Consider the following 13,259-nt stretch of genomic DNA (forward strand, 5'->3'; position numbering starts at 1 on the left):
GCAAAAACAATAACAAAGGCCTGAGTGACGTCATCTGCATACTATCTATACCCGCGAGGCTAATATGCAACCATTTAAAAATCCCGCATTTACACTCTTCGCCAAACGAAAAACCCTCGGGTGTTCAAAAAGTAACTAGTAAAATAAAAACGTAAGGGGGGGGGGGGGGGGGGGGGGGGGCTTCCGTAAGCTCCTCGTACTAAAGGAAACAACCAAAGTATTCTTTTAACAAACCCGAAGAAAAAGCAAAACCAAGTACGTTTAACTAATCCTAATAGGAAAAAAAAATCACCCCAGAAACTTTAATAACACATATTATAACTAACCTTAAAAGAGAAAAGAATGGTGGTAGTAGTAGTAGTAGTCCTTCAGAGCTGTTAGGCAAATGGAGCCGGAGTTTATCCCGGTTTCTATATCGTGAAATTGACAATAGCAATTGCTTGCTACCCTTTGGATAGGACGCTAGTCTATCGCAAAGTACTTTCCGTCAGATCTGACAGACCCAGCTACCCATGCACAGATAGGGAGGTCAGAAAAAAATCCCGACTGCATCCGGGATCGATCTTGGTCCCTTTTCCTGTGAAGCGAGTGCTCTACAAACTGAGCTATCGGGACGCCCAATGGGAGTTGTGGTAATTAAAGAGGATAAATGACATACTATTCTGCCTCCGGTGGGTTCATCGTTTGAGCATGACTTTCACGACAATTGTGACACTTTAAGGTCTTGTTTGCGCCACTAAAAAGGAACATCATGGAATAGTCATACATATGATTTCATAGTTTGATTTTAGTTGCTCTCTCAAATGCCCAAAACTAGAAGACAAGGGGCAGTGGTTCGATTAGAGAACGGAAGTAGATACCAAAAAAAAAAAAAAAAACAAAACAAAAAAAAAAAAAACAAAAAAACAACAACAAAAAAAAAAAAAAAACAAACAAAAAAAAAACAAAAAAAAAAAAAAAACAACAACAAAACAACCACTGTCATTTGGTCTAAGACCATTTAAAATGGCAAACATGAACACAGGCAAAGGATTCCCATCAAAATGGTTACAGAATTGATGCTATGTGTTTAGCCAAAAAAATCTTAACATCCGCCAGTCGGATATAATGTAACAACACATAAAACTAAGAGTATCCTTGACGTTATAGTCTGATTGATAGAATTTAGTGAGAAGTTCTTATACGATGGCCGGCTGAAAACAATAACAAAGAGCTAATTGACGTTAATTTCGTTCCTTCTATTCATTATAGTGGAGTGGTGTACAGGGAAAGAAAAACGCCATCACTCTCAAAACCGACGCACTCATTTGAATGTATCGCTCTCAGAAAACCCCCGAGAGCAAATTCTGGTCTCATTCTAGAAAAAGCAGGACACAAGGTCGCGAGAAGGGGCAACTGATATAGGGGAATAGAAATGATAGCGAAGGTTATGGGCTGGTATAAAACCGGTAAGAAACCATACCCCCCTTCCCCGTCCGGATTTGATTTCTACCTTCTTTATCCCTGTGGCACACAAATAAATCACAAATTAGAAGCTCAGACATAAAACAATATTTGTTAAACATTCGCTCTTTAATATTATTCGCTATACGTGTAAATCCAATTATACACGTATTAGTGTAGACATTAGCATTACTCAAGATAAGACGCACAACTTTTATAAAATAATATAGTATAAAGTTATAAAGTATATATAACTTTAATCTATAAATATCAATTCACAATGACGGTTATTAGCTTTATAAAAATCTACAGTTATTAAAGCTCCGAGTGGACGTGCTGTTTTTTCGTCAATTCAGGCATTGTACGAAGCCAAAAGTCTTGCTTATCCATTTCAAAGAAAGTGCTGACCCAGGGTTTTGGGCAAACGTTGAGGTAGGTTGAGTTGATGGCGTCAAACTTCGGCCACCCAGATGGAATGAGGTTCCTTAGTGATTCCCCGGGATTGCTGGAAAAAGAAATATGATACAACAATAAGTAGCACCTACTTTAATAATGCTTGATGAAGAAATAATAAATTCTCGATTTAATTATGACTAAATTTAAACACACAAGATATTCAAAGGTCGAATGGCCTTAATAAAATGGGAGAGCATATCGCTTTTTAGAAACTAAACGTTTCATAGGTTGAAAACGATATACTAAGTTAAAGTCATAAAATCTGAGCTAACATAAAGTATGCCTTCTGTGACGAGAGTGAGTTTTGTTTTCTAAACGACACAAAAAGAAAAAAGAAAGAAAATAGACTATAAATCTCCTCAATCTGATTGGTGTGACATAAATCTAATTTTCCTTGTCTAGTTCATTCCGATATAATGCATACTAGATACATAGGGTAGGTCATACATTTGGTCATTTCATAGGCCAACATAAAGTCGAGTATCTGATTTTGTTATCTTTAAAATACATTTTGGTCGTTGGTGTGGATCCTGGTGAAGGTGATGAGAGGGTGAAGGAGAAAAAGAGGAAAAAGAAAATGATGATAATGATGATGATGATGATGATGATGATGATGATGATGATGATGACGATGATGATGACGATGATGATGATGATGAGGAGGAGGAGGAGGAGGCGGATGAGGAGGAGGAGGAGGAGGAGGAGGAGGAGGAAGAGGAAGAGGATGACGATGATGGTGATTGTACTCACCCTGATTTAACGAAGTCTCCAATTATAGACGAGAACATGCGTTTCAACTCTTCATCCCCCTGATCAAAGTTGCCTTGCATGCCAGCGTTCAACAACGTTTCTGCCAAACTTATATCCATATCAAACCAATAGGTCATCTCTATACCGTGCACTGATCCTTTGTAATGGCCTTTCATAAAATGAGGGAAATGGTTGAAGTAGAAAAGATAGGAGTTACACGATTCACGTCGAGATGCAGCTACAGCAAAGTCAATAGAGGGAACTAAGAAATTCAAGTCAGTTACTACTTCAATAAGAACTCTATCCTCCGTAAATCTTCTGTTATAGAAATCATCAACTTTAGCCACAGTCTCTGTGTCAGAAGCAGCCGATTTTCCAAGCCGTGACAGCAAGTACAAGTCTTTAGTATCTGTCAATACTTCTTTATATAAAGACTCCTTTTCATCCTCCGACATCTGGTCGTTTGCATAGATAGCATACTTTGTTGGTAGGAGAATGTCTTCCATGACTGATGATTCGTGGTTGTTGACACCAGTCAAATAAGAACGGTCGTAGAATCCTATCGATTCAAGATAGTCATCGTCCTGTAAAAGTTTGGCAGGAATGTCCGGGACAAAATCGCCATCCACAACTGGAACAAATTGTGTTTTACTCATTCTAAAATCATTAAAACCAGTGAGGACAGAGATAGGTGTTTTCCGTAAGCAATCGACAAGGGCTTTACTTTCTTGAATGTTAATCGCATTGCCCACATCTTTGTCCCAGCAGCCGGCTAATTTTGCAATGTGTTGCGCATGTGACTGCGCATTGATAGATTGGCCATATACAGACGTGGCTGTACCACTTTGTTGGTAGGCTTTAGTAAACAGTCCTTTGGAGTGAGGCGAAAGAATTTGATATCCAACTGACATTCCACCAGCCGATCTTCCTGCAATTGTAATATCTGCAGGGTCTCCACCAAATGCCCGGATGTTGTCTTTGACCCATTTGATGGCGAGTGATTGATCCCATAGACCGTAATTTCCTGGACTGGCTTCGTTTTCGGTGCTAAGAAATCCTAAAATACCCAGTCGGTAGTTGATGGTAACAACAATAACATCTTGACTGATAACAAAGGATGAGCTTTCGTGATATGAGCTCGTGCCAACAACAAATCCACCACCATGAATGAAAACAAAAACTTTTTTCAAAGACTTAGAATGGTTTATGTTCTGTGTTTGGATATTAAGAATCAAACAGTCCTCAACAAAATTGGTTTCTTTATAGGTCATTAAACTTGGCTGTGGACATAAGATTTGCTTGTCTTTTGATGCGTCAAACACATCGTCTGAGGAAAAAAAAAATAAAAATGATTATGACGATGATGATGATGATGATGATGATAATAATAATACTAATAATAATAATAATAATAATAATAATGTGTTTGGATTTATTGATGCTATGCATTAGTAGTAATATAAAAAGCATGAGAAACCGTTGTTAAATTGTTAAGGCAAAAATTGCATGATCAGCAGTTTATAACAATAGTGTGTAAGTGTGTTATAGTATTACACATGTGTAATAGGTGTGTCAATTGTATTATTGTTGTGTTTTGTACACACTTTGCAGTTATTTTTAATTGTATTATTGTGTGTTTTACACACTTTGCAATTATTAATGTCGTTAATATACATGTGTAGGAGAAACCGTTATTAAATTGTAAAATATGTATTATCATTTTATTATAGTAGTGTGTAAGTTTGTTATAGTATTAGATATATATGTAAAACGTGTGTTAATTTTATTATTGTCGTGTGTTTTACACATTTTGTAGTTATTTTTAAAATTGTATTATTGTGTGTTTTACACACTTTGTAATTATTTCTTAACATACATGCGCAGGAGAAACCGTTGTTAAATTGTTTAATATGTATTATGATTATTTTATTAAAGTGTTATAGTATAAGATATATCTAATCCTTGTGTTGATTGTATTATTGTTGTGTGTTTTACACACTTTGTAATTATTTCCGTCTTAGATGTGCGATAGCTATATTGATAAGATTTAAAAAATAGATAACAAAAAGTCCATGTTTTAATGTCATTGTCCTAATGTAATATCTGTGAATAGATACGAAGATGCAACGTCACATACGTTAATAACACTCACTTTAAATAATGTTGATATATTTTAGAATAAAAATAATCATAGGTTCAAAATTACTCATAATAGATCTCACATCTCTATTCGGGTTTGAACTTGAGACATTTTCGTGCGATAGATAGACGCCTTACAATTTGATCAATAAAGAATCGGTGTGTGAATACGACACATGGTCGTGAGCAAAACACTTCGTTGTTTTCTTGCTATCCTTGTCTTCTGACACACTCGATACTCGTAAAAACAGACGGCAGGGGAATAATCTTCGTTCAGTCGTCACGTCTTATTGCTACATCTATATTCCGTTCGTGTTATCACCCAATTGACAATGATGATTTGTTAACAACGATCATCTCCAAGTGTAACCCCCCTTCTTCTTCATATTTTACAGTCTAATTCAATAAATGGAATACATCTGCTCTAAATAATTAGTTCGAGTTATTTAGTCATATAATTATTCATCACAAGACTTCGCGAAAACGTTATAGAAAAAAAAATACTATACCATCAACTTAAGTAACTGTGACTGTAATTTTGATTATCTCGCCTCATTGGACACTACATTCTAAATATCTCATTTTATTTTGTGTCACCTCACCATTACCATCGCATCATGAATTTAAAATTTCTAGCATCAAAAAAAAAAAAAAAAAAAGATTCCATTATTTAACTAAAAAAGATCTTGAAATATATAAATGTTCATTAAAAAATAATTATCACGCGTGTCCAATGATGCGACCGTAAAGATAATTTACCCACCAAACGAAGAAGAGATAAATCAAAGATAGTGCAGGGTGTAACAAATACATTCGTTTCGTTTCAAGAAGTGAACTCAGCACTGAATTTATGATGAACACTTTTATTCGATTCAGATTACTGTTAATAGAAAAACAGATTAAAGTAGATACCATGTCAGTCAAATCCCCTTTCTTTGTATTCCCCTCCTCTCTTTGAAAATGGATTTTAGAATCGATGATACCAAACGACTATTTTTCGAATTAACAAATTATGATCTGGACTTAATAAACCGTAATCACAGACACGTTAGTAGTTGCATTGTCCTGATTTGGTGATGTCTGTGAATCTTAAATACGAAAATGTCCGAAATAACACGATGTCACGCACAATATTACTCGCCGTAATCAATGTTGACATATTTTTAAAATAATTATAGGTTCAAACTGACTTAAAATAGGTGTAATATCTCTATACAGATTTAATCATGAGAAGTTTTGTTTAATAGTTAAACGCCTTACCACTTATCAACGAAAGGGATCACCATATTTTAATCGACACATGGTTAATTGGTGAATTTAGCAACAAAGTGTCTGTTTGCTGTCACCCTTGTCGTCTCAAACAATCAATTTTAAAGAATTATGTAGTTTTACCAGTGATTTACTGTACTGGGATGGAAGAATTATCATGTATGGTTGTGTTGTTTTTTTTTCTTGGGTCATTTTTCTAAAGCGGGTCTTGTAGTTTGTAATTTCCGTCTTAAATGCCATTTGCTTTATTTTTTTTTTTAATAAGACGACGGAGAATTTTATTTAATGCAATTAAAGTAGGTAGCGTTCTTGTCTAGGTCTTGTAAAATAAATGAGATGACGTCATACACTTAATACAATCCCCGTAGACAATGTTGATATTGTAGAAACCTCCGGTATAGAGATTAGAACATGAATTCGAAATCAAGACGTTTTGGTATGGTAGTTAGACAAGCTATCCATCGACCAATTAAAGCCTCTTCACTATATGAATACGACTAGTAGATGGGTGCAATAGGAGGTGAATGTTTTCATTGAAATTTCACGTAGGATCAATTAAATAGAAATACGACAGATAAGCAATGTCCATGCGTCCACACGAGTTACACCCGATATCATGTTTTACAGTCATATTCTCTCTACCCAATATCATTTTTGGAAACATTTTGATTGGGTTAATGAAAAATTTACATCTAAATCAAAACTAAAAAGAATTGATGACAAAAGCTTTTGTAAAACCCCAACAACTTTTAACACACGGACTTATTTAACTTGGCTGCTTTTTAATAAAAAATATTCTTGTCTGATATAATACTTGTACCCGTCATTTTCAACATGCGGCGGGTTTCGTGTTTTGTATCATGGACTTGAATTTTTTTTTCGCAGCAAGAAATAAATAAATGAAACACAACAATCATTACAATACACAATATTGATTGATCAAGTACTTAATACAATAACATGTCCTTGCCAAGTTACTCACTTTGGGAAATAGATTTTGATGAAAAAAAAATTAAAAGACAATTCCATCACTTCATGTCCTATATTATGGTTATCATACCAAGACATAACCTAATTGAAAATGTGACAAAAATTTTGTGTAGGAATAGTAAATTTTATGAACCTGGTATACAATATCTCTATTTATAACATTAAACCATGAATGTTTTTAACGCACATTTTCAGGGTTTGACACTATATTTACTGTACTTCTCCAGTAACATTGTCGAAGTTTTTAGATATTTGATACCACAACACTTTTAGATAACAGCAGGTGTTTTTTCCTCATATTTTATCGATCTGAGCAGATAATATATTTTATCCCAGTGAAACGCTGTCCTAACAGCTGCTATATTTTTTAAAGATGATAACCCAAATGATCAGTAACACCCAATGTGTAAGACGTAGACGTGCAGTCTTTTAGGCGGTAGTGTAAGATCATACAAAAACATCGGTCAAAATTTATTAAATAAAAGTTTTCAAGACAGAATGTATCAATTGAACCTAAGAAATTAATTTTTTTCAAAGCCAAAATGTGTGTGATGTAATTGATTTTTTAAGCTAAACTTTATAAAATATAAGCTTGATAGCAAAAATTTTTCTAACCAAAACATTTTAAGTAAAACATTTTTGGCTAAAAATGTGAAGTTAAAGTTTTCTTACCAACATTTGGGAAGTAATCATTTTCAGGTCAAAGTTTATGAAATACAAATTGTATGACAAAAAAGTTTTTTTTATCAAAATACTGTCTGGTGAAAAAATAAAAATAAAAATTAAAAGTTTTGTGGTCAAAATGAGTGAAGTAAAAGATTTTTTGACCAAAATTTATAAAATAAAAGTATGCGTGTAAAAATGTATGAAATGAATACTTTCTATCCAAAATCTATGCAATGAAATGTTTTTAGACCAAAATGTTTGTAGTAGTAGTATCTTGATAAAGTTGATGAATAATGTATTATTTCTAACAAAAATATGTGAAGCAATAATTTTCCGACCAAATTGTCTGAAATGGACGTTTTCCAATCAAAATGTGAAAAGTAATAATGTTCTGACCCAATTATGAAATGAAAATTTTCTGTCAAAAATTGTATGAAATTAAATTTTTCTGGTCGAAATGTGTAAAGTAAAAGTTTTCTGACCAAAATATAATAATATTATGACCAACGGTTATGAGATCAGAATACATATTCTCTCCAAATTGTCATTCTATCAAAAAAATTGTATGAAATTTAATTTTCTAATCAAAATGTGTGAAGTAAAAGTTTTCTGGTTAAAAATTGTATGAACGTTTGCCAGCAAAAATGTATGAATGTTTTCTGGCCAAATATATGAAGTAAACAATTTTTAGGGTGTCAAAAATTATATATTTAGAATATTCTTTTGACAAAATTGTAGAACGTCAAAACCACTGAAATAAAAGTTTTCAGGATAAATTGTATTAACGAAATTTTCCAGGCAAAATTTTGCGAAGTAACATTTGTCTGACCAAAAGATGTAAAGTATACTTTTTCTGACCAAAATGTGAGAAAATAAAAAGTTTTCTACTAGAACTTCATAAGGTAAATGAAACTTTTTTTTTGACAAAACGTGTGTAGTAATAATTTTTCTGTAAATGCATTGTATCCTAAATTATTGAAACCGTTACAAAATAACCGACTTTTCCATGTCTTTCGCTTTTTGAGGCCTTCTCGAGGATTTGACAAAGGCAGAAAGTTTTAAATTTTCAAAGTGCTGACTACTTACCCTGCAAAATTACCATCGACAGAGTAGAGACATAGCAGATATGACTGGTGATCCTATATTATCACAGACAGAAGCAGAGATGTCCTACAATTGTTGTAGAGGTGCGATGTCGGATACAACAACCAAAGTTATGCCATAATTTTCAATTTTATTTTGTTACCATTAAAGTATAACGTTTTCAGTCGTCCTTCTAAAATTATCAATGTCATGATTAATGTCGATCCCACAAAGGTTATGAGTAAACCTTTGTTCTTCTCCCCGGCATTGACCAAATAGCCTCAACTACAGGCGTGCGGGCTATCCTTGAACAAGGCAGTTCAAACCCTAGTTCAACCTATTTCCAAAAAAAAAAAATACTCCTTACAAAACCTAGGTTTCGGAAGAGGTTATTCAAAACCTGCATTTGAAGTTCAATCCTCTCTGTTTCACTCTTTTAGCTCCGAAAGTCGATGGAATCACTTCATGGTTTAGGAAACCAAAACCAAAATCAAAACCAAAACCAAGCTCAATGTCACCCAAAAGATAAGATAAGGGATATGAAATAGAAATCTCACCAAAACGTGTAAGATTCGAACTATTTCCAAAACCAAAACCAACCCAAAAGATAAAATTAGGGTAATAAAGTGCTAGACGTCAACCCAAAATGAGTGAAGTAAAAATTTTCTCGCCAAATACAGGAAACAAAAGTGATCTGACAAAAATACCAAAATGGAAGTTTTCTAACCAATTACGTGTGAAGTAAAATTTTCGTGACTAGAAAATTGTAAAGTTAGAGTTTAAGTTTTCTGGTGTTGCTTCAATTGCAATATCGAAACTGATGGGAAACGCAGTAAATAATAATAGCGTCGGACAAAGTAGTGAATCACAACCGACTCTGCAAATTGGTTTTGAAATTAGAAAAAACACACCACTTGTAAAATGGAACTTATTTTAAATAGTAATATATATTGGACATTGCAACTAATTGAAAGTCCATAATGGCTAAAAGATTCAGGAATAAAAGTGCTGTGAAACTACGGAAGACCTCTCAACAGGGGTGGTCGTATGGACGGGTTCCCTAATATCGATGTATTATAATATTATAGCCTACTCATGATGCCTTTACGTAAAATATTCACAACATACACCAGCCGGATATAACGTACCAACACAACAACAAATACTATGCAACTTTGAACATTTATAAAACGTAATGAGAACTAATAATTAAAATGCCTGTCTAAAAACAATAACAAAGAGCTGAGTGATGTCAATTTCTTTCCTTTTACACCATATTTATCGCGACCAGTAGAAAGTACGACTTTAACTTACCAATCTTAGGATGTGGTTGTGGTTTGGTAAATCTGAGATCACCCAATGGAGGTTTGGCGTAAGGAATTCCATTGAAGGATAAATAAGATTGTCCAGTGGTCTCATCAGTTTTCTTGGCGCCTTGAATTTTACCGGCAGGTGAGTCCACCACGACTGTAGACAACTCCACGGATGTTACAAAACACGATAAAATTAAGAACAAAACACAGAATGGTAACATGGTGTGCTCGTTTTGTTGGACAATAAATTTATATTTTACTATTGTAGTTTTCAAGATAGACAATAATTTTATTATCGAACCCAACCCAATGAATATCAATATCACGTATATTGTATTAATAACGATAACACATATTCGGTCTATGTAGGTCATGGAACGAATCAAATTGATGATTGTCAAAAGATAGCATGAGTGAGAACACGAAATTAGGCATTGACACACGCAGCCAGATCGATGTGTTGTACGAGTTGTTGTGGATATGACTGAGCATTTTCAAAATTGTTGTGTGTATTTTTTAACAAAGCACTGCACTTTGTTTTGTTTTGTTTTCTTAAAATGTTTGTTGTGAAAAACGGCCTAGAAGACAATTTAGGATAACATAAATAATTTTATTTTTTAAAGCACACGAACTTCCCATATTGCAAATCTTAAAATTGAAAAAAGAAAAAGGAAAAGAAAAAGGAAAAGAAAAAAACAAACAAGCAAGAAAAGAGAAACAACGACCAAAAAAAAAAAAAAAAAAAAAAAAAAAAAAAAAAAAAAAAGAGAGAGAAGAGAGAGAGAGAGAGAGAGAGAGAGAGAGAGAGAGAGAGAGAGAGAGAGAGAGAGAGAGAGAGAGAGAGAGAGAGCAAAGCTAACATCAAGATTCTTGCCGTAAATTGATGAAACAAAATAATAAATGGAGTTGGGGTGGAAAGGCACAGTATCACAAAGCAAAAAGATTCATAAATGTCTCAGTTTTAGATATATGAAAACAACACTTTATTTTTTTTATCGACTTCCGGATGGCCATGTTGTGTGCTTATTAGCCAAGCGTGGCCATCGTTAAATTATGGTTTGACGTAATTTTTTTAGGTTGGGGCAGCGTCAAGTGAGTTGTCGTTAGTGGTGCCCAAAGGAAACATGTGATTCTATTGGTTGAACTATTGAATACAACTCACGATTTGTTTTCTCTTGTGGCCAAAGACTTGTCTTTTGTCGTAATTTTTTGGTCAGTGTCAGGCTATAGATAGTATGCAGATGACGTCACTCAGGCCTTTGTTATTGTTTTTGCCATCCGCGTTTGTGAGTTGTTCTCATTAAACTGTATTAACCAGACTATAAAAGTTCATGGTTACACAGAGTTTGTGTGTTGGTCCGATATACTTCCGGATGGCAATGTTGTGAACTCCTTGGCCAAGCGCATTCTATCTATAAGTCAACTCTGGCTACGAACTCCCAGTGTGAAATCAATGTGAACAGAAATCAGAATCTGAACGGTTGATTGCATGTGTGACCCAACGCCTCCAAAGAGTATAATACTGGAGTTCTGTGTGTTGGTCCAAAAATAAAAACAAAAACACACAAAACAACAACAACAAAAAAGCAATTTATTGCTTTGACGTGTATCCTGTCAATTAGAAGTCGTGTAAATGTTGCTGCTCGAAGCTCGAAGAAATAAATAATAATGTGAAGTTGAATGTAACCTTCAATTTAATTACTAAAACAGATCAAATGAATGTTTCGACTTTCCCCTTTATCAACAAAACAGGATGATTGAAACATCACAGATGAATGAGGTGATGGAATTAGAAGTATGGCGTTCCATGAGATTCAACCTCTGAAGGGAGAGGGAACTTTGATAAGGTACGGTATCAATGGGAGCGATCTATATTCGTGTTTTCGTCCAACCAGGTCATCAATCACATGATTTGTTGCTGTCCACGATTGGATATTTCGTAACACGCTGCTTTGTTTACAACTGTTATAAACATACCCATGTGTCAAGCTGAATCAAATGACCAATCGTGATGTTAGATATTTAAAAAGCTGTGAACACTTTTCACTAAGTGGGTCACTTTGAGCATACTTTGCAATGTGACCAATGACCTCGAGCACATGGAAAGTTAATATAGATCATGCCTATTAGAGATTTTGATTTGTGGACGACGACCGCCTCAAATTGATATAGGACGCCTCAAACCGAGATCACCCCATCAAAATGAGATCTGTTGGTTTGTTGTTTGTTTTTAAGGGTTTTTACGGCGCTTGCAACACATTTAGGTTATATCAGCGCCAGTAAAAGGAAGAAAATGGGATAGTAAAAAGTTCCAGTTTTACAATCAAGAATAAGGCAGACACAGGGGAATCGATTCAAATAGGGAACAGATGAAGATTCCAAGTGCACACTATCAGTGTACTTAGTTTGAGATCACCTTAAAGTCTCATCCAGACACAAGCACAGGTCCCCACTAAGAGGAATGCACTGAAATGTTTATAAATCATATAATACATAAACAAAACATAATAAAGTGCATAACAAACAGAGAGATGATTTACATGGAAAAAAATATAATCTCCCAAAACTAACTATACATTTGACTGGTTCCATCCCAGCCAGGGTATCCGGATAGGGCCAGGACAAAACCAAGTAATCTTATTACTAATAAGACGAAGATAGAAAGCATGTTGGAAAACAGACATAGGAGGATAGAAGATGCAGAATGTACCTCCCTGGAACCCCACCCCGAGAGATAGATAGATAGATAGAGAGAGAGAGAGAGAGAGAGAGAGAGAAAGAGAGAGAGAGAGAGAGAGAGAGAGAGAGAGAGAGAGAGAGAGAGAGAGAGAGAGAGAGAGAGAGAGAGAGAGATCTGTTGGAGATTGCAAACAAAAATATAATAGATAAGTAAATATAGATACAATTTTGCAGGGACGGCTGGTAATAATGGGCAGGGTGGGCAAATACCAGCCTGTTTTTTCAAGTTATATGCTGTATTACCAGGTCTGAAATAATCAAATTTAAATTAGATAATTTAAAAAGTTACTACTTAAACTTTATACTTCGTACTGAAATCAATTTGTGTGTATTTTTAATAGATTGCGAATCACCATGCATCCCGTAATGCATAAACCAGGATACGCTCCTGTTCTTTTTTATCACTCCCCC

At 34.5% G+C, this 13,259-nt stretch overlaps 1 protein-coding gene across 1 annotated transcript; it reads right to left on the reverse strand.

Moving 5' to 3' along the window:
* Positions 1 to 1,553: 1,553 nt before the first annotated feature.
* LOC144970162 (pyrethroid hydrolase Ces2a-like) lies at positions 1,554 to 10,583 on the reverse strand. Its single transcript, XM_078909512.1, has 3 exons — positions 10,111 to 10,583; positions 2,650 to 3,976; positions 1,554 to 1,948 (listed from the first exon to the last, which is right to left on the reverse strand). Exons 1-3 carry the CDS (start codon positions 10,481 to 10,483, stop codon positions 1,759 to 1,761), a joined length of 1,890 nt encoding a protein of 629 aa, XP_078765638.1. The 5' UTR covers positions 10,484 to 10,583; the 3' UTR covers positions 1,554 to 1,758.
* Between the last annotated feature and the right edge of the window lie 2,676 nt (positions 10,584 to 13,259).

This window comes from Berghia stephanieae, chromosome 1, assembly GCF_034508935.2.
Source record: "Berghia stephanieae isolate SIO BIC M18660-M18661 chromosome 1, UCSD_Bste_1.3, whole genome shotgun sequence".
Lineage (NCBI taxonomy): Eukaryota > Metazoa > Mollusca > Gastropoda > Nudibranchia > Aeolidiidae > Berghia > Berghia stephanieae.